Source organism: Chrysemys picta, chromosome 8 (assembly GCF_011386835.1).
Source record: "Chrysemys picta bellii isolate R12L10 chromosome 8, ASM1138683v2, whole genome shotgun sequence".
Lineage (NCBI taxonomy): Eukaryota > Metazoa > Chordata > Testudines > Emydidae > Chrysemys > Chrysemys picta.
In genome coordinates this window covers 23,074,674-23,094,510 of record NC_088798.1, presented here as the reverse complement: position 1 = coordinate 23,094,510, position 19,837 = coordinate 23,074,674, and the positions used below count along the sequence as shown (strand labels likewise).

The following is a 19,837-nucleotide window of genomic DNA, read 5'->3' as shown; positions in this document are numbered from 1 at the left end:
ATATTTTAATACTCTGTAATGAAATGTGGAAATGTCTGCATCTATTAAGGAAAGTTATTGAGAAATGAAACCTTTAAAATAAATGAAAAAATTGAATGTTGTCAGGGTTGCATACATTTAAGACCTCTGGAAAATTTGGAGTAAACTGAAATCACATATATAGAGAAAATGCACCTAAAAAACTTACTGGTTAAAGCAATGTACTGTATCTAAGATGCAGTGCAAAATTGTAGATCATGGCCATACAGCTAAAATGGATTTTGCCTTTTGCCTTTTGCAAAATGTCATTTAGGAATAAAAGCGTCTACAGAAACTAATGAAAATTGATGTACTGACTTGGGAAAGCTATTACAATTGATTTAATTTGAAGCAAAGAACACGCAAGAGGAAGCACAAAAACACAGGTTGCATGCAACAAATACACAAACGGCAAGGCTTCTGGAAATCAGAACTATAATTGCTACGAGGATTTGGAAACTGAAGCTGTGAATAAGGCTAAGGATTTAGAAAATGATATTGTATATGTCAAAAACTTCAAGAAACTGTGAAGATCAAAGTGTTTAGAAAGTTTTCATGAGCCAGCTACTGTACTGTATGTTCATGGCACAGGGCTTGTGAAAGGCAGAGCAAATTATAACAAAGAAGTATGAATGTGGACACAGCAATGCTCTTATGATATTTATCAAAGTGGTGACTGATCCAAGTAAATTTAGGGGAGTGAAAAGTATTTGAAAAGAAATGAACTATCTGGCACCAGTACACATGATAAAGGGAAAATGAAAGTAATATTGATGGTCTCCACAAAAAAGCATAACATGCCCATATTTGAGCTGTTGATAGGAGAACAGTCAAGTGAGGAACACAAATTCTTGCCAGATAATAGTTTTCAAGACAGATAAAATTTAAACTCCCCCAACCAGGACTCCCACAAATCACTGTCTTCAAGATTTCTAGCGTCACATAAACCAAAACCACAGGATGATAAATTTAATCATAAAAATGTAATGGGTTCATACAATGTTCCCACGATTCTTTGAGTTTCTAGTGAATTTGATTTCAGCTCCCACACTTTCCATCAGAATATGGAAGTGATTTGAATATGACAAGTAGAATCATTTTGAGACCACATGAGATGTCAAATGAAAATATTAATCAAATGCAAAACTAAGCCAGATACACTCAAGAATGGTGTATGCTGGTAGTAATGTAAGCAAAAAAAAAAAAAAAAATCAGTATAGAATTACAGACCCCTCTAAGTTCTTGGTTCAAATCTAGCCTTGGTCAGTAGATCATAGTGGACAGATCGGCGGCAGCAGTGATCCCTCAAGGTTGAGGATGATCTCTTTCACAGGTTTTATCTTTCATGGGTCCTTTGGTGAGCAAAGAGTCCGATTCTTGAGCCACAGGCTCTTTGGCAGACATTGCAGGTGGTGTTGGAAGACAGGGTTGGGCTGCGATTGCTGCATGACTGTTGTCTTTCCTTTCTTTTCTGGTCTTTTTCTGCAACCAGGGCAAGGCGATTTTCCTCAAATGTGGACGTTCCCTCTCTGACAAGTCTTCGCCAGTTATCCCTATCCTGGGCTGCTGTCTCCCTGTGTGTGGTGTCGATGCCACATCTCTTGATGTTTATCTTGAGGGTGTCTTTAACCGTTTCTTTTGGCCTCCTCATTTTCTTTCTCCTTTGGTGAGTTGGGCATACAGCAGTTGTTCTGGTAAGCATACATCAGGCATGCGCACACAGTGCCCGCTCCAGCTCAGCTGGTGCTGGATAATCAGGGCCTCAACACTGAAGATGCTGGCCTCTGTGAAGACACTGACATTAGTGCGATGATCCTCCCACTTTATGCTGAGGATCTTCCGAAGAAAGTGCTGGTGCTGGCATTCCAAGTTTTTCAGGTGTTTTCTGTAGGTCATCAAAGTCTCACAGCCATAGAGGAGAGTTGGGATTACCACCACTTTGTAAACTAACAGTTTAGTATGTGCTCTGATGTTGTGATTGTTGAACACCCAGCGAGACAGTCTGCCAAAGGCAAGGCTGGCACAGCAAATTCTGTGCTGAATCTCGATGTCTATGTCTGCCCTCTGTGAGAGATGGTTGTCAAGATAGGCAAAGTATTCTACATTTTCCAGTTCTTCTTTGTCAATGTAGATCTTCCTTGCTGGGTCTGATGATTGACCAGGGACTGGCTGGTGGAGAACTTTGGTTTTGCCGATGTTCAGAGTTAGCCCTAGGCTTTTGTAAGCTTCAGAGAAGCAATTAAGGGCTGTTTGAGTGTAAAGAACACGGGATCTAAGAGCTGTAAGAACACAGTGGACAGATCTGCATTAAATCAAAACAGCCCAGGAATTGGTGCTGTCTGCAACCCATATAACAGTTTATGCAGAGAGGTTCAATACACATAGAGACAATACAATGCTGTCATCCCCCTCAACTTAAAATTAAGGCACCTTGACAAAACAATATTGGATAACCTGTCTTGCCCCCTGTGCTCAACCCATTCTCTGGAAAAACAGAAGAGTTTGCTCTAGAGGTGTCAATCTGACACCTACCATCAGTACTACATGCGCTAATTTTTCTACTTTAAAGAAAAAAAGAAATAGCCCATAGAAACAGAGCTCAGACCAGAGAGCGCACAAATGCTATTGTTACCTCAATGGCACTTAGAACTTCGAAAAGTGCAGACAGAGAAAGGAATCCTTAAGCTGCAGACTAGGAAAATACAAGAGAAGACACTTCAGTAGAGCCAAGGGAAGGTTAATAAAGAGTTCAGAGGAATCAGGAGTAAATTGTCTGATGCTAAGGCCGCATGCAGCTCGAGATGGCGAGACCAAGAATATCTTTTTCATTCTTTCACTTGTGGATTGAAAGAAATTAGAAAAAGAATTAGAAGAACATGTAATCAATCGTGTCCTTTACAAAATCCAGTAGTTGTGCTCGACTGCCAGATTCAAGAGCATCTTTCAGAGCAAAAGACAGGCAAAGCCTATTAAATGTGTGTTCCTTTTCCAAAGCAAAGGGTCACTAAAAGAGCCTTCTACCCTTAATACACTGAAGATTTAATGAAAGGCAATGCTATTTTAAGATTTTTTAAGGGGCTTTTTATAACAAAGAAGAGTTGCAGACACCATCCTCATTACCGCCAAGCTGCCATCCAGTCTTTCATCTGTATCACCAAGCCAGATCTTAAGAAACTTTTTATAGGTAGTTAAAGCCATCAAATGACGCTCAGTTGCTAAAAAGACAGATTCTAACATGGTCGGCTGTTACGGTTTAAATGATACCGGTACTGAAAGTGTCTACATTTTTATTAAAGTGCTTTAATCATGCTGGTTGAGCTTGCTCACAAAAGTAATATTCGGTCAATCTGGCACTAAGGTGGAGTTCATCCCCAATGCTGGTAACCATCAAAACCTTGAAGGTTACTTGGGAAAGCAAAATCAAAAATCCAAATTATTAATGGTACATAGGAGACAACCTCTAATCCAGGATACTGAATATGAGAGATGCATTTTATCCTTAGCTTCCCTCACCTCATGTTGTGGTTTCATTTAATTTATAATGTGAGACATGTGAGACATGTGATTTCCAGAGATGAAAGTAAGCCGGTCCGGTCTGGCATACTGGCAAGAGCTGGTACACAGCCGACTGTACCAGCAGGGGGCAGATTCCCCAGGCCATCAATTTAAAAGGTACCTGGGCTCCTGGCAGCGGCCAGAGCCCCTGGCCCTTTAAATTGCCTCCAGAGCCCCGCTGCCAGAGCCCTGGGGTAGTGGCAGTGGCCGGAGCCCCTGCCCCTTTAAATGACTGCCAGAGCCCCAGAGCTCCCGGCCGCCGCTACAGCTACCATGGGGCTCCGGAGGCAATTTAAAGGACCTGGGGCTCCTGGCAGCCATCTCCACTACCCCGGGGCTTCAGCAGTGATTTAAATCACCGCTGGAGCCCCATGGTAGCGGCAGTGGCTGCCAGGATCCCCTGGCCCTTTAAATCACCGCCAGAGCCCCAGGGCTCCCAGCCACCACTGCCGCTACAATGGGACTCCAGCGGCGATTTAAAGCAAACCGGCCGCCAGGTCAACCCAGTAGATTCTGCCACAGCTGGAGCCACATGCCCTTTAAATCGCTTCCAGAGCCCTGGGACTCCAGCAGCAATTTAAGGGCCTGGGGATTTAAAGCCCCACCCCTTCCACCCAAGGCCCTGCCCCTTCCACCTGAGTCCTCCCCCCACACCTTGCTCAGAACCCCGGCCCTGTGTACCGGCAAGTCTCTTAAGTTACTTTCACTCCTGGTGATTTCTGAACTTTGCAAAGATGATTATAACTGGTGAACAATTTTGAGGTGAACAAATTTGCACTGACTTAATTGGAGTCAAGATTACACTCTTGGTGATTTGCTTTATCTACGACCAGGGAGCAATTCCCTGGACTTTCACCCTGGGCTGAATGGGATGCATGCTGGGGAATGGGATGCATGCTTTTAAAAGTAAAAGTTTCAAAGTTCAAGCTACTCTAGCAGTGGCAGGCATCACCAAAAGCTGCAGACATGCCTTTCACATCATTGACACGAAAGCAAAATGTCACCTTTTGGCAAGTGATTTGATAGAGATTCCAGCATGGCAATTATATGATCTATGGCCTTTTTGTGAGATGACATTTTTGGACAACATTATTTAGGATAATCCAATGTGGAACAGTCTTTGAAGCTACCTCTTGTGACTAGAGATGAGCGTTAGCTATAAAGTTTGGATCTGGATCGCAACTGCCTCAATGGTCAGATATATTTGGATTTGGGGTTTTGGTTTGTGTCACTGTAAACAGGAACCAAAGGGGGCAACAGTTGTGCTTCCCTTACAGAACATGGCCGCCCCTCTGTGCTCTCTGGTTGGGAAACTGGACAGGGAAGCATGAGGGGACAGAAGTATGTGGGGTACTTCAGGGAGACTCACAGGAGGGACAAGAGAATATGGGGGCTGGGAAGGAGAGAGATTGAGGAAGTGGAGGGGAATATGAGGTGTAAGAGCAGATGGAGGGGGAGATGGAATATGGAGTGCAGGAGGGAGAACGAAGGGTGACAGAGGAATGTGGACTGTGGGAGAGAGACTAGGGAGGTGTAAGTGAATACGGGTGCAGGAGGAAGACTGCGAGGGGCGGAGGGATATGAGACATTCTCTCTGAGGGGGTAGCAACGTAAAAGAATAAACAACTGTTTAATTGTTTAACAGTTGTTGGTATCTGTCTTTCCAGGACAAGGGAAGAGAGTATTTCCCTAAATCAGAAATCAGATCAACATGGGCAGAAACTGATGACTTAGGTGTCCAGAATATCATTCAGATGTATTATTAAAACTCTTAAACTTGTCACGGTGTCAGGACTAGTGAGCATAGTGTAGACAAGAGAAATAGTGAGAGTGTAGGACAGAAACTGAAGAAGCCATAGCTGACATTTTCAAAAGCTAACTTAATTCAGGACATATCCCTGAACACTGGAAAATAGCAATGTAAAGAAGCAGTAACACACCAGGAAATTAGAGGCCAGGTAGTTCACTGCCAGTTGTAGAGAAAACATTTGGAAATGTTTTAGAAGATCAAGAGGTGTAACATTTACTGCACTAAAAGCACTGCCTGGTTAAGAGTAGCCAACACAGTTGCAAGAAAGGAATATCATGCCTCAGTGACTTGCTGCAATTCTCTGAGGATGCGTCTGGCAGGGTAGATGAAAGTGCAGTGAAATGGACATCACATGATTTTTTTTAAAGAATGCCGTCTACCAATTTCCACATTGAAGGGTAATATGTAAGGTGAGAAGTCATTGATTAGTAGGAAATCTGCCTGATTGGATTACAAGATGGCTAAACATGGGACTTTTTCAAGCTGGAGAAATGGAATGGGGATGCCACGGGGTCAGGGTTGCCTCTACAGCTTGTACTTGACACAATAAGGATTTAAAAATGTAAGAGTTTAGAGTTTACAAATGAGAAAGTGGGAGAGAAAAACAAAACAAATGTGCAGTATGCCATTGGGACTTCCTCTAACAGCTCATATGGAAACATGGCTTTTTGCATTGTGATAAACATTTCCACAGTTCATTTTTTTCTTTCCCGTTGAGGTGCAGAGATCAGTGCCTTTGCATTGTACAGAACTGGTTATTGCAAAGCTTTACTGTCAAGCATTCCAACTTGTTTGATAAATGAGCTGCAATTAGTACAGAATGCAATAGACAGGCGTTCAACTTATTCTCAGAGTTTGGTTCTCATGATACCAATGTTCCTGCTCTGCTATTTAGTAATAAAGTTGCACAGTAAGGCTCACATTTTCAGCTGGCCTCCACTCATATGCCTATAAACATTGTTAATTGGTCTATTTGTATTTGGAAATCCCCAAATCTGCACAGTCAAATCAAGCGATTGTGCATGCAGTCAGGCAGCTGGTGCGTAGCTATCCATTTCTGCATCTTAATACAGGTATTTGCATGTACAGATAGATGCACTCAGACATTTGGTAGGTGGAGTAATCAAAGCATGCTGATCATTTGAGACAAAGTATAAGGCAGAATTTATGCCAGGATTGCCATACTGAAGCATTTAAAAATCATGAGTCAGGCCCCATGTGATTGGCTTAAATATCATGAGATTTTAAAAACAATTTGGGGCTTTTCATTTGTTTTCTGGTTTTTGAGACTTTAGGGTTCATAATATCAAGCTTTTATATACCACCATGAGAGCTAGAATTACATTTTTAAAAATGAAATGTGAGATTAGCACGTAATAACATGACACTAGGAGCTGGGGCTTTAAACAAAATCCCAGGTAATGTATTTGTGAGACTTGTGATAAAATCATGAGAGTTGGCCACACTGCTTATGCTTACTTTTAAAAGGACCAAACTTGAGAGATGGGGATGGCGGGGGGGATTGTCATAGGCACAAAGGGTAATTAGACTCCTGACTTCCATTGAAAGTCAATGGGCACCTAACTTCCATTTATGCCTTTGAAAATCCCCCTCCCCCCCATTTCCCTGACTGAGATCACCTGGCTTACATCTCTTTCAATGATAGAATGTGTTGCATTAGCCTGTAATTATTTGTAGGTACTGTGCATATATTTTGTGTCAATTATTATTCATATTCTAAATTTTTGGTTCCTCCTAAGTCTCCTTTGCACAACCCTGGTGGCACAAAGTAGACTTACAGTTACTGCTAGGCAGCACCCGAAGATTTCCCTAGGGCAGGGGAATCATCAGCTGGGTATGTCCGCCGTAGCTATTCTGTCTCTCCACCCCGCCAGGGCCTAGCGAGTATTCTGGGGTGGGATGGAGACATGTCAGGGAAGGTGAACCAGAGCAGGGCCTGAGTCCAATGCAATGCACTCCAGCTATTCCAGTTGGTGGAATGTCTCCTTAGGAGCTATTATCTGCCAGAACAACTTAGAACAGCTCTGAGGGGTGGAACCCCATGAGAGCCAAGTACTGCTCTTGAGGATTTCGGTTTATTTCTTTGTTGGGCTTCATATGTTACCATTCAAAATAGATGTACAAGTAAAGTCAGAACTTAAAAAAGCCCAGAGGGTTAAATATTACATTTGTACGTCCTCAGTTTAAGTACTGCTGGAAGCAAGAAGATATTACCGATGTTTTCAAATGTTAAAGCCATACAATTAATTCTCTTGATGCTAGCCCTGACAACAGCCAGAAAAGCTACTGCTGCCTCAGTCTCCTTTCGTTGGCACTAGAGCACTGACTTGGGAGACAATACAATGAACACTTCTATTTCTTCACAAAGCAAGAGGAGAAAAGTCCAGTTCCATCCCCCAGAGAAAGAACTACAGGCACAGGAAGCTTTTAGTGCAGCGACCAGTTACAGTAGGACATGAAAGCTTTGAGCAAGGATCAAAAGATCATACAAAAAATGAGATGTGTGTGGAACACAGTTCTGTATTACAGCAGCACTAGGCTGGAATACTGGAAGTGGGTCATTGGGGAACACAAACAAAAATGAATACTGTAATTTGATTGACCAAAAATGCTTACTTAGTAACGGGAGAAGAGAAAAGAAGGTATATATGCCTGATATGAAAGCAAATCCTTTCTGTGCCTAATCAGGTCCTAGCCCTTTACAGTTTTTCATATAGGGGATTTATTGTTTTACAGGGTGAATTCCATTGACTTAACAGCAAGTTCCTGTATAAAAATCATTTCCTTCCTTCAAGAGAGGCTGAACTTTAAAAGACCAGGATTGTACATTGGAGAGAATATAGTTGCTGAACAGCTGCATCCTTTTGGAAAGATTACCTTCAGAATTCAACAGACATCACCATGGGCAGTGGTTATATATGGAACATATGCTAGGAGTGTGATGGGCAGTTGACAGTTTTCAAATCTGTTCCATCATTTACATACATGAATTTGTATAACCAGGTCTTTCATACTTGAGCCTCTCCTGTCACTTTGTATGTAGACACCAGCTGACTACTCCACTGAATGTCAAGTAATTCTATTAAGGGGTGCAACTTAGTGTAAATTACACAACAGATGTGTATTTCCCATGTCAATTTTATTCTTACTGGATGCATATATATTATAAATCATTTCAGAATATGACACGTTGATGTAAAATAGGTATTAGTATGAAGGATAATTAAAATGTAACAAATAAATATTTCAAAATAAACGTGTTAAAGCATTCAATAACACTGACACACCTGGGCCCCATGATTCAATCTGATCCACACAGGTGGACCCATGCACCTGTTTAGAGCCCCATGGATTTAAATGAGATTCTGCACAGGTACAGGGGTCTGGCTGTGCAGAATCAGACTGCAGCATATTGTATTTATTTTAGGGCTACAGCGTCCAATGAATTTGAGGGACAAGGAGAGAAACTTACCTGTTCAAGTCCCGATGTATGATTGGTTGTGTAAGATTATGAAGATACTCCATACCTTTGGCAACATCTACAGCAATGATTAATTTAGACTGCAAGTCAAGATTCCTAGATTTAAAACATACAGTACTGGTCAAAACAGACAGAGATAAGACAAATTTACTTACAACGTTCTGAAGAACTCACAATAACCCCAAAGTTGTGTCATCTGCAAATCAGAACTGCCTTTTTAGTTGGTTTATTGTAATTTGAATACAAAATCTCGCCAAGTAAAACAATAATAAACTAGCTAATAGTTTTGTGATTAATTGCTTGTTTACTTCATATACCAAATAGTCTGGATTAAAACAATGATTTGGTACATTCCTCTAACTGAAGTGGATAATAAATATTTGCACCACTGGAGTTCTTATCTCCAGAATTATTTATAATAGGGTCATACAAAGAGTTAATCAGATACCTCTTCTGTTCATGCAGCAGAGAAAAAAGTGATCCTCCAGAAATATATTGAGTGACTATAGCAAACTGACTTGGATCATCTAAGCAAGCGCCAACAAACTGGATGACGCAAGGATGATTGAGTCGACAGAGGATAGAAACTTCACGGCAAAACATGTCCACATCTGATTTGGAACAGTAGGTATTGGCTCTGTAGCTAATAATTGACATGAAGAGAAATCAAAAGTAAGCGAAAAGTAGCATGAAAATTATGTGGTATGATTTTTTTGTACTCTAAATTAGGGTACTAACGAACCAAATGGAAAACTCTTTGCAAACTTACCGTTTGATTGCTACTATTTTATTTCTGCATTTTCCCTTATACACTTTTCCAAAAGACCCTAAAATGATTAAAAATAAATAAGCACAAAGATATTGTCTGTGTGCATCAAACTTTTAAGATGGATGCATTCTGCTTTTTGGTACCTGAGCCAATAATCTCATGGAACTCTATTTCAGAGAGCTGAAGATGGAAATGTGATGGCAAACCAGCACGGAGGAGGAGAACATCTGCCTTTTCTGCAAAAGAAAATCGTTATCCTTTTTTGTAAAATGTGTGTGTGTGGGGGAAATAAAAGCACTTAAATTGACAAAAACATTGCACAGTAGCAGCTGATTTTCCTACCATAAATTGGTTGACTGGTAATCCCATTTCTTTTTGTTTCAATACCCATGATAAACCCCAATAATAAACAAGGATTTGCAACATTACAGCTGCCTCAGGGTTTCTTGGCTCTAAAGTCTTATCACTGATGAACACTGTCCCATAAGCATATTCTGTCTGGATCATGTGATTGTTGCATAAAATCCTTTATATAAGGAATTAGTTCCCTATTCTGTGTATCCAGCACACGCTACCAATGCTGTGGTTTTTATTTGTGATCTGATCTACTGTTCAATGGCACTTGGAATCTGAACTCTGATGTGCAATTGAATTCACACACCAAACATCCCTAAACTGTTGATCCATGTGGTCTACCACAATGTGCTTATAAGAATATTTCTAAATAGAACATTTTAATATGCATGGTGATTACATGTAAAGAATATAAGCACTTGAGTACACCCAGAGCTAACATTTGAAATGGAAAATCAAAAGGATCTCAAAAAATGAAATACCTTTAAATATAAATATGCAGCTGAATTTTTTGGCTATGTCTGCTTCAATACAACACCATTCATTTTTGGATAGCATCTTTCTTACAAAAGTATCCCCAAACATTTCACAGCAGATTTCGGTCTAATGTTTGTTAGCTCTGCATTCATCTATTCATGTTTATTTCTTTAGTATCAATTCACTGTCACATATTTTTTTCTCAAAACAAGAGATTTTGGTTTGAATCTTAAAAAAAAAAGTCAATTTCTCTGGAAATTTAAAAGTTTAAAGAAAATAAAGAGACATGGTGGGTGAGGTATGGAGATATACCTATCTCATAGAACTGGAAGGGACCCCAAAAAGTCATTGAGTCCAGCCCCCTGCCTTCACTAGCAGGACCAACTACAGATTTTTACCCCAGATCCCTAAGTGGCTCCCTCAAGGGACTCACAACCCTGGATTTAGCAGGCCAATGCTCAAACCACTGAGCTATCCCTCCTCCTAAATAATATAAGGTAATATCTTTGATTGGACCAACTTCTTCAGCTCTGTGTAAGCTTGAAAATGTCTCTCTCTCAGCAACAGAAGTACCTTACCCATCTTGCCTCGCTAATATCCTGGGACCAACAGGGCTACAACAACACCGCATACAAAGGAAACAAATTAAGACCTAAATAGTATGGCTTTGTTCCTGCCAGAAACTGAGCACCTCTGTCTCCACTAAAGTTAATAACTCAGGGTAAGTAAATTGCTTTCCAAAATGCTCTCACAGGAATACAGCTCCTGTTTCGTCACATTTTCTTTACATTTCTAAATAAAAAAAAGCAGGTAAAATTGATCATGTGCAGTATATTCAGGATGATTAACACCTTTAGCAACAGAATATAAAACTTATTCCCCTCCCCCCACCATTAAAATACCTTTCGTCATGCTTTTAATCTTCCCTAGAGGGGATGGAACAGAGACGTAAGAACCATCTGAAATCAAAGAAGAGAATGAAGTTTATGGACTTTTCTGAGGACAGTATAAATGCCTTTCTTGATCAAAGTAGTAAGGCAATTTTTACTTAAAAAGTAGAGAAAATGTGGGCAAAAATATCACTTTAAACAACCTGATGGGACTGTGAGCTTGTATTTTTAAACACATATGCTGTACATGCTGGGCCAGAGCCTCAGTGGGGTGTATTGGCATAACTCCATTGGTGCCCATTAGAGCTACAGCGATTTATACTCACAGAAATTCTGGCCTAATACAGTCATATATGTGGACTGAATTTTCTAAAGAGCTATGGGTCATATTTGCACGTGCTCAGCATCAAACACTGAAGACAAGATTTCCAAAACATTCACCACTCAAAAGATCACTCTTGTGACACTTTTTGGCCAGATTCCCAAAAGAACTCAGCACTCACTCTGCACTGAAAATCTGGCCCCTTGTTTAGATGCCTAAATCGGAGCTGAGCTCTTTTTTAAGATTTGGCCTTGATTGCAGATGCTGAACTTTTAATAACATGACCCTCACCATACTGTATACATGGAGGTATCAAAAGAGGTGATGAACTGATGAAAAAATCTGAGATTTAGCTGTTCCGAGCAGATTTAATTTCTGTGTCTGCATGTGTTAGTAGCTTGCTGGAGTTGAAATTCAATGATTTGTGCAAGCTCTGCCCTCCAGAGATACACATGTTTCAGAAATGCAGTGTACCTGAACAGGAGCACACTGCACTTGGGCGATCTGGGGTTTCAGGGCCCAATATTAGTCCTATGGATATCAGTGGGAATTTTTCCATTCACTCACTGGGAGCAAATTTGTGCCCTAGGTGTAAATCCATAGAATCTAAGCAAGGATGCTTCATGTCTCATTTTCTCTGTAGATACTTTTCTTAACAAAATATAAAACTTTTGTGAGCCCATCCCACAGCTGAGATTAGCAGATTTATTTCTTGCCACTTGTCATTTAGTCAGCAATGGAGAGGGATATTTTTGTAACAAAAGGAGTAATTAATCCTTGATGTGGGGCAATTGGGTAGCTAAAGACATTCAAAAATATGAAGGATTGGGTTGAGTACAGAAACTTTCTGCATGCCAATAATCAAACAGACATCAAAAGAAGACAAAACAAAGAGAATGCCTAAACAAGGTATTAAATATGTAGAAAGGTATGCGTAATGATTATTAAGGAATGATTTTTATTTCAAAGTTCAGTTTTTAATCTCTTACCAGTATCAAAGTGACAACACTACTCTAAGATAAAGGAGAAGTTTGGACACAAATCAGAGACGCATAGTACCTGAAAAACCGGGACACTCATGCCATTAAATTACCTTCAAATATAAACTTACTGTACCAGATAGGGCCTGATGGCACGGGAAAGATTATCATATATTTCAATGGGCTTTCAAAGGCCCTTTAGACTATAAAGTGACTAGCTTATCAAACTGTACCTCCTCCAGGTTGGGAGTATTCATTACAGGGTGAGTCATCCTGGGGTCTTTTATAATGCTTCAGAAGGGTAACAATGGCATCGTGTCCTAAACGGAGGAATGATGGATTTGCATATTAAATGTCAATATTCATTACTTATTATTTCTTTATACAAAATTAGGAGAGTTTTAAAATAAACAGTGCTTCTGTTTATGAAAACATATAAAGAACATATCCAGTGACTGTGATCAGAAATGTGATGTGATTTTGAGCTAGGTGAACATGGGAAAAATCTGGCTGAAAAAAACAAATATAATTTTCACCACAGGTTGGAATGGCATGCTGGGTTTGATTACAATAAGAAAAAAAACAAAACCCCCCACACACGTCAGCAAGTCTCAGAGCCTAGGTCAACTGATGGGCTCCCAGGGCTTGCGCTATGGGGTTAAAAATAGCAGTGTAGATGTTCAGATTTTCACACGACTCCAAGAGCTGGGACTTCAAGAAACACACCATGAACCACGAGATTTGCTATGAAGTCATGAGAGGTTGCAATACCGAGCAACTGCTTCCATTCCATATTTCAGGAGGGAAAAAGTCATATTGGACTAAAGCTGGAGCCCAAGTTCTGAAACCCGGAGACGGGGGAGGTCTCCCAGCCTGGGTTCTAGCCCAAGACTGCACATCTACACTGCTATTTTTAGCCCCGTAGCTTGAGCCCTGTGTGCCCAAGTCAATTGACCCAGGCTGTGAGACTTGCTGTTGTGGGTTTCTTTGTTTGTTTCTTTTTGCAGTGTACACATATCCACAAATACTACAGTGATAGATGCCAGTATAAAACCCCAAAGTAAAAGCTGAGAAAAATCTTCATTAAAGTCAATGGGGAAAAAACTAAGACTGAAAATATGTCAGCTACTAAAGTCTCAGTAGGCAAAAATATCCTCCATTTTTTTGGTGAATATTTGTCACTCTGTTTCAGCAAGGAAGCAGAGGGGAATAGTACATGCACAGATTAGTGACTATATTATACTCTCAGTCTCTCAGATGCTTTGATGATTTAAAAAAACTCCCCAGCACTTCAAAGTGATGTTTGGGGCTCCATTCTGCACACTCAGATCACTCAGAACTGTAGTTTGAGCTCTCCCTCCCGTTCTCTCCTCTTTACCTATCTCAGATTTTTGAATACTGTTTTAAAAGGAGGAATTCCTTATTCTTTTGAGACTTTGCTCTTGGTTAATTAGATGCATTTTCAACATTGTGTTTGTAATGCTTTTTTTGGAATCTCAGAATCCCCATTCCATTATTTCCACTTTTCCCAGTCCAATGGAAAATGTTTGGGGAAAATAGCAATTTTATCATGGGTTCTTGCTCCAGGCATCAGCAAGGTTTTCTGTTTGCCTCTCACAAAGAGGAGAGCAGAAAAAACAGATACATTCAGAATGAGATTGTGATGCAGTGCTCACATACCAAATGCTACCTTTCATTTGAACAGCTCTCTTGGCTCTGTTTGCTTGGAAATGTTTTAATTCCCTGCCAACTCAGTGGCACAATTTGTTGGCATTTTCTTAGGGATATTCTTCAGCAACAGCCTAATGAGTGCAAGCATTCTGGCTCATAATGGGCACAAACCTGCCAAGGAAATGCCAGTAAGCTCACAAGCGCTGAAAGGTTTCCTCACTAGACTTGTAGAGTCCCAAAGATAGTTCTGTGCAGCTCTAGCAGAGTCCACTATACAGTTTTTCCGTCTCCTGAGATGACACACATAACACTACCTTTGTGTAAAACTGGCTGGTATTTTAATACAGTTGTTGAGGAGGCAAAAATTTCTGCTTGGAGCAAATCTTAAGTAGAGCTATTGGCAACTGATCAATCAAGACAACCTACTGATTGATGATATGGTGTTACTTATAACCTTAGCTATTGTATCTTTATATCTACTGTAACTGAACTTCCTATAAGTCCAGTAAGTGATTGACTGCATGCAAGTAATCATTCAAAACCTGGGTCATACAGTTATCAAAATGGGGTTAAGGAAAATGACAGTAGTTTATTATTTACTCTGCATTGCAGAAAGATTAACTGAACACTCATCACCTTAATAATTTGGTTATAAAGACACAATAGTAAGTCAAGGGTATAATGGCAACTAGTGTCACATGTAAAAACATACTTGACATATTCATAAAGAAAACCACCTAAGGATCATATGCAAGAGTCCTGCTGACTCGTCCTGTGGTCCGGTGCTAGTGTTGCCCTGGATTTGAGGGGTGGGTATACCCCAGAATGTGATCAAGCTAATTGCAACCATATTGTGTGCATTCAGCCACCCTGAAGTAATGAAATAGCACACAATATAGTTAAGGGTTAATTTGGAGACAGGATTTCAGAAGTAAGGTCAAAAACTAGCTACAGTTTCTGATAATCAGAGTGGGAGGAGGGGACAAATAAGTAAACAACCGAGACTGAAAAACCTTGGTGGTTGGAAAACCTTGAGTCTAGACGCCTCTGATATTAAAAGTTTATTGAAAGTTAGAAAAGTGATGATACAGGAGGGGTCATTATGACCTACATGTTTTGTAGAAGTTAGTTATAAAAGATTTGCTAATAGAACATACTTTGGAGCAGTCCTCTGAAGACATATTGAGAGATGTTTTTCCTGATACCCTTTCTCCCCAGTGGGTGAGCAATTGGCCACTGCAAACCTGCTGTTAATTACTCAATACCGTTCCAGATGTTAGGTAAATATCTGGGATGTTCTAAACCTATTGCTTAATTTGTGTGTGCTTAAATCTAATAAACTGCAGTTTTAGATAGAGCACGCTTACTTGCATGAATCTTATCAGACGGAAGTGCTGTGTTCCTGTTGATTTATTCCTTACACCGCCTGGAGCGAAATAGTTAAGTTGCCCCTGTTGGGGGTTCTGAAAACCCTGGATAACACTAGGACGCTGACCAGAGAAATTCTGCTGACTCACTTGCCACCATTGTTAGTTCCAACCAAGGAATATAAATGTGTTTGAGTGTCTCTCTAATGTAGAAGAATCCAAGAACAAGAGTGGGATCCTACAGGGAGCAAGCCTACAAGCAATGAAACTCAGAAAATGTTTAGATTGAGGTTTGTGATTTGATGCTCTATAACAGAGGTTCTCAAACTAGGGCCGCCGCTTGTTCAGAGAAAGCCCCTGGCGGGCTGGGCCAGTTTGTTTACCTGTCGCGTCCACAGGTTCAGGCGATTGCAGCTCCCAGTGGCCGCAGTTCGCCGCTCCAGGCCAATGAGAGCTGCAGGGAGCGACAGCCAGTACGTCCCTCAGCCCGCACCGCTTCCTGCAGTTCCCATTGGCCTGGAGCGGTGAACCGTGTCCGCTGGTAGCCGCGATCGACTGAACCTGTGGTTGTGGCAGGTAAACAAACTGGCCCGGCCCTCCAGGGGCTTTCCCTGAACAAGCGGCGGCCCTAGTTTGAGAACCACTGCTCTATAATGTAATATAAAGGCAAGAAAGTGGGTGAATTTGGACTAGATTCAATGTATGTTAGGAGCAGAATAGGAGGAGCACCTGTGTACACAGTGCCTCTAGAATTCATTGGCATTTTTGGGCCAAAGCTACAGCTGCTCTTGTAGGATTCTAATACATTCATGAGACTTTTCCTGTGCATGCCCAAGTCTGTTTCACCACAAAAATACTATCTCCATTGCATTGTATTTTGTTCAGATGCTTATAGATCCTTTTCTTCTGGAAATAGCAAAATAGTAAAATTTCAGGGCTTCCCAGAGTAGCAGTGCAAAGTAGAACAAAAAGAATATAGTGTGCATATCATCCCTTTATATACAAATCATTTGACCTTCACTATAGTTACCATAGGGGTAAATTAGAAATCTATTCTCTCCTTGATCTCTGGACACAGCGACCATTGATATCAACAGGAGCACTGTACACAGAAGAGGAGGAGAAAAAGAATATGCCCTATAGTGTTTTCTCTATTCCTGCACTCACAGTATGTGTTTACACTGAGGGAAACATAAACACGTGTTGGGAGCTAAAAGGGCCATGGTCATTTTGTACCAATTATATTTATGCAAATAAATATTAATAACATATTAATGATTTAGAACTATTTTTGATTAATTTTGGTAGGTCTGTAAAACTGCTGTAAACTTCCTTGATCATTCTATAATCCTGGGGCAACTTACTGACTGGTCTTTGAATTAGAGCTGGGCAAAATGTTTTGACTGAGACTGCTTTTGGCAAAAAAATGCAGATTAGGCGACATTGAACATTTTGAGAATTCATGTCAATTTTGCTGAATTCTTCTATTAAAAACAAAACAATCCCTTCCACAGCCTAAAAAAATAATCCAAAACGTTTCCTCGTTTTCTAAACAAAACATTTTGATTTTTTTTATTCAAACCACATTTTTATTTAGAAAAATTCCTTTGATTATATTTTTAAAATGCACAAATGTTAAAAAATGCTCAAAATTGAGACAAAATATTTTGTTAGAACCAAAATGCTGGTTGTCGGTTTATTTTGTTTTTTACTTTTTATTCACTGAAAATTTTGAAAATTTTCATTGAGTCTACCCAAAACTTTTATTTTTGGATTTTGCAGAATTGCCAGTGAACTGAAAAATCCATTATTCTCCCAGCTCTAGTTTGCACATATTGCTTAGTGGTGGCAGAAAAAGTGTGGGGTCATAAGAGAGGACATGAGGGCTTATCTATACTGGGAAGTTAGTACGCAGTAAACTAGTGTGTGAATTTAAAGAGCACTAGCTATTCCGCACTGACTCCCCAGGTGGACACTCTTACTGTGCACTGAGTGTGCCCTTGGGCTTAATTTACTTCCAAAGTGCAGTAAACTACTGAACACTAGAAACTTGTCTACACTGTGAATTACTGAGCACTAGCAAGGGTGTAAATTTTAGTGCACACCAGTGTGTTGTGCACTAACTGTCTGTGTGGGCCCTGCTGGCATGCACTAAAACCTCCCTAGTGCACATTTAGTATTTCAAAGAATACTCTATCAATGTGCACTAAGGACATTTTAGTGGACGCTAGCAGGGTCCACACAGACAGTGTGTGACATGCTGGTGCACACTAGAATTTACACCCCAGCTGGTGTGCACTGATGCAGCATGTACACAAGCACGTTGGCAGTCTTAGTGAGCAGTTAGAGCAGGGATTGGCAACGTTCGGCTTGCGGCTCGCCAGGGTAAGCACCCTAGCAGGCCGGGCCAGTTTATTTACCTGTTGACGTGGCAGGTTCGGCCAATCGCGGCCCCCACTGGCCGCGGTTCGCCGTCCTGGGCCAATGGGGGCCGCGGGAAGCGGCGTGGGCCGAGGGATGTGCTGGCCACGGCTTCCCGCCGCCCCCATTGGCCCGGGACGGCGAACCGTGGCCAGTGGGGGCCACGATCGGCTGAACCTGCCGCATCAGCAGGTAAATAAACTGGCCCGGGCTGCTAGGGTGCTTACCCTGGAGAGCCGCGTGCCGAACGTTGCCAACCCCTGAGTTAGAGTGTCCACTTGGGGAATCAGTGCTGAGTAGCTAGTGTGCACTAACTACTGTAGGCTTTTCCCAAATGTGGGCAAGCCCTGATTGCTCACCAAACCCATAGAGAGACTACTCCACTAGCCCTCTATGCCGTGAGCTATGGAGTGGTGCTGTATGCAGGGGTGGGGGAAGGGGACTCACACATTCTTACACCTGCAGCCCCCCCAGCCCAACAATGGTTGTGCACAACTGGAAAAATTTTCAGCAACGAACAAAGCTTTTGGGTTGAATAGGAAAATGAAAGAAAAGCAGACCACAAATCTGACATGTTAGTGAGGTGATTCTGTGAGACACATATGGGAAAGTATAATAGGAACCACTGAAAAGTGCTCTGCTCTGAGGAATTTTTGCAGGAAATCAAGGAGTGCTATATTCTAATGCACTGCTTCTTATAATGCCTCTTCCAGTCATAAAAGACAAACCCCCATCTATATTAAATAGTTCAGAAACTGCATTTTCTGAACTGTCTTTCTAAAAAAATGGATTTCTTTTACTTTAGCAGCACATTTTTGCAGCTGAGTTTCTGTGGTTCCTAAGGTGATGTTTAGCAGTCTAGAATATCTGAGAAGATACACTCCAGCTTGGTTTTTATAACCTTTGATGCCAGGAGCCAGCATGCAGATGGTGGGAGCTCCCAATCTACAGATGCTGCAGGGTTATTTTGTGCTATTATCTTCTACCCGTGGTGTCACTACGTATTTGCAGCAGAAAGTGGAGAATTGAAATACCTTTCTCATAAGCCCACATCAAACAGGTCTGCTCATCTTTTTCTCCACTAGACCTGCTGGGATCACAGGCTACCAGATTCATATCAGCTCCATTATCCAGTAAAAACTGTACTAGACGGATGTGACCATGGTAGCAAGCACAGTGTAATCCTAGAACATCAGAGAAGAAAGAACAGTCACTGTGGTAAGAACAATTGTTACAACATAATTGAACTTGTAGTAATAGCTATAAAAACTGGAATTGATTTCCTTGATAAATGAATATATTATCAGACAAAAGACTGGGCACTGTAAAAACAGAGAATATTATTCTACAAGAGCCAATCTATTGCATGCCCTATAGTAAATGTCAGTACTTATTTTACCATGTGCAATTCACTACCACAATCCTTGATAAGGATGTGAGAACAGAGAGAGAAAGGGCTCCCCCGACCCAGTTTGAGCAGGTCTCCTCCCTTCTTGTATCTCTGCACTTGTATTCCCCATCTATTCAGTGTTCTCCTCTGCACTTTCAAAACACTTCACAGCCCTTCTGCCTACATCTCTGTCCCCAATCCTTATCCACCCAACTTTCTCTCAGGACTGATGCTTTCATCTCCTTAGGCCACTCCCCTCTTTGCACCCTCTTCCATGTCGCCATGCTTAGTTGGAACAGCCACACAATTAA

At 41.1% G+C, this 19,837-nt stretch overlaps 1 protein-coding gene across 9 annotated transcripts in view; it reads right to left on the bottom strand.

Annotated features, from left to right (window-relative positions):
* The window catches only part of TNNI3K (TNNI3 interacting kinase), a 167,137-nt gene that overhangs the window by 96,828 nt on the left and 50,472 nt on the right, over positions 1 to 19,837 (bottom strand). For all 9 annotated transcript variants that reach the window (XM_065554047.1, XM_065554048.1, XM_065554052.1 and 6 more), the window contains 7 exons: positions 19,171 to 19,320; positions 12,911 to 12,997; positions 11,388 to 11,444; positions 9,798 to 9,890; positions 9,655 to 9,712; positions 9,334 to 9,528; positions 8,877 to 8,981 (listed from right to left, as the gene is read on the bottom strand). In XM_065554047.1, coding sequence (XP_065410119.1) covers positions 8,877 to 8,981; positions 9,334 to 9,528; positions 9,655 to 9,712; positions 9,798 to 9,890; positions 11,388 to 11,444; positions 12,911 to 12,997; positions 19,171 to 19,320 — 745 coding nt within the window. The remainder of the gene's footprint in view (positions 1 to 8,876; positions 8,982 to 9,333; positions 9,529 to 9,654; positions 9,713 to 9,797; positions 9,891 to 11,387; positions 11,445 to 12,910; positions 12,998 to 19,170; positions 19,321 to 19,837) is intronic.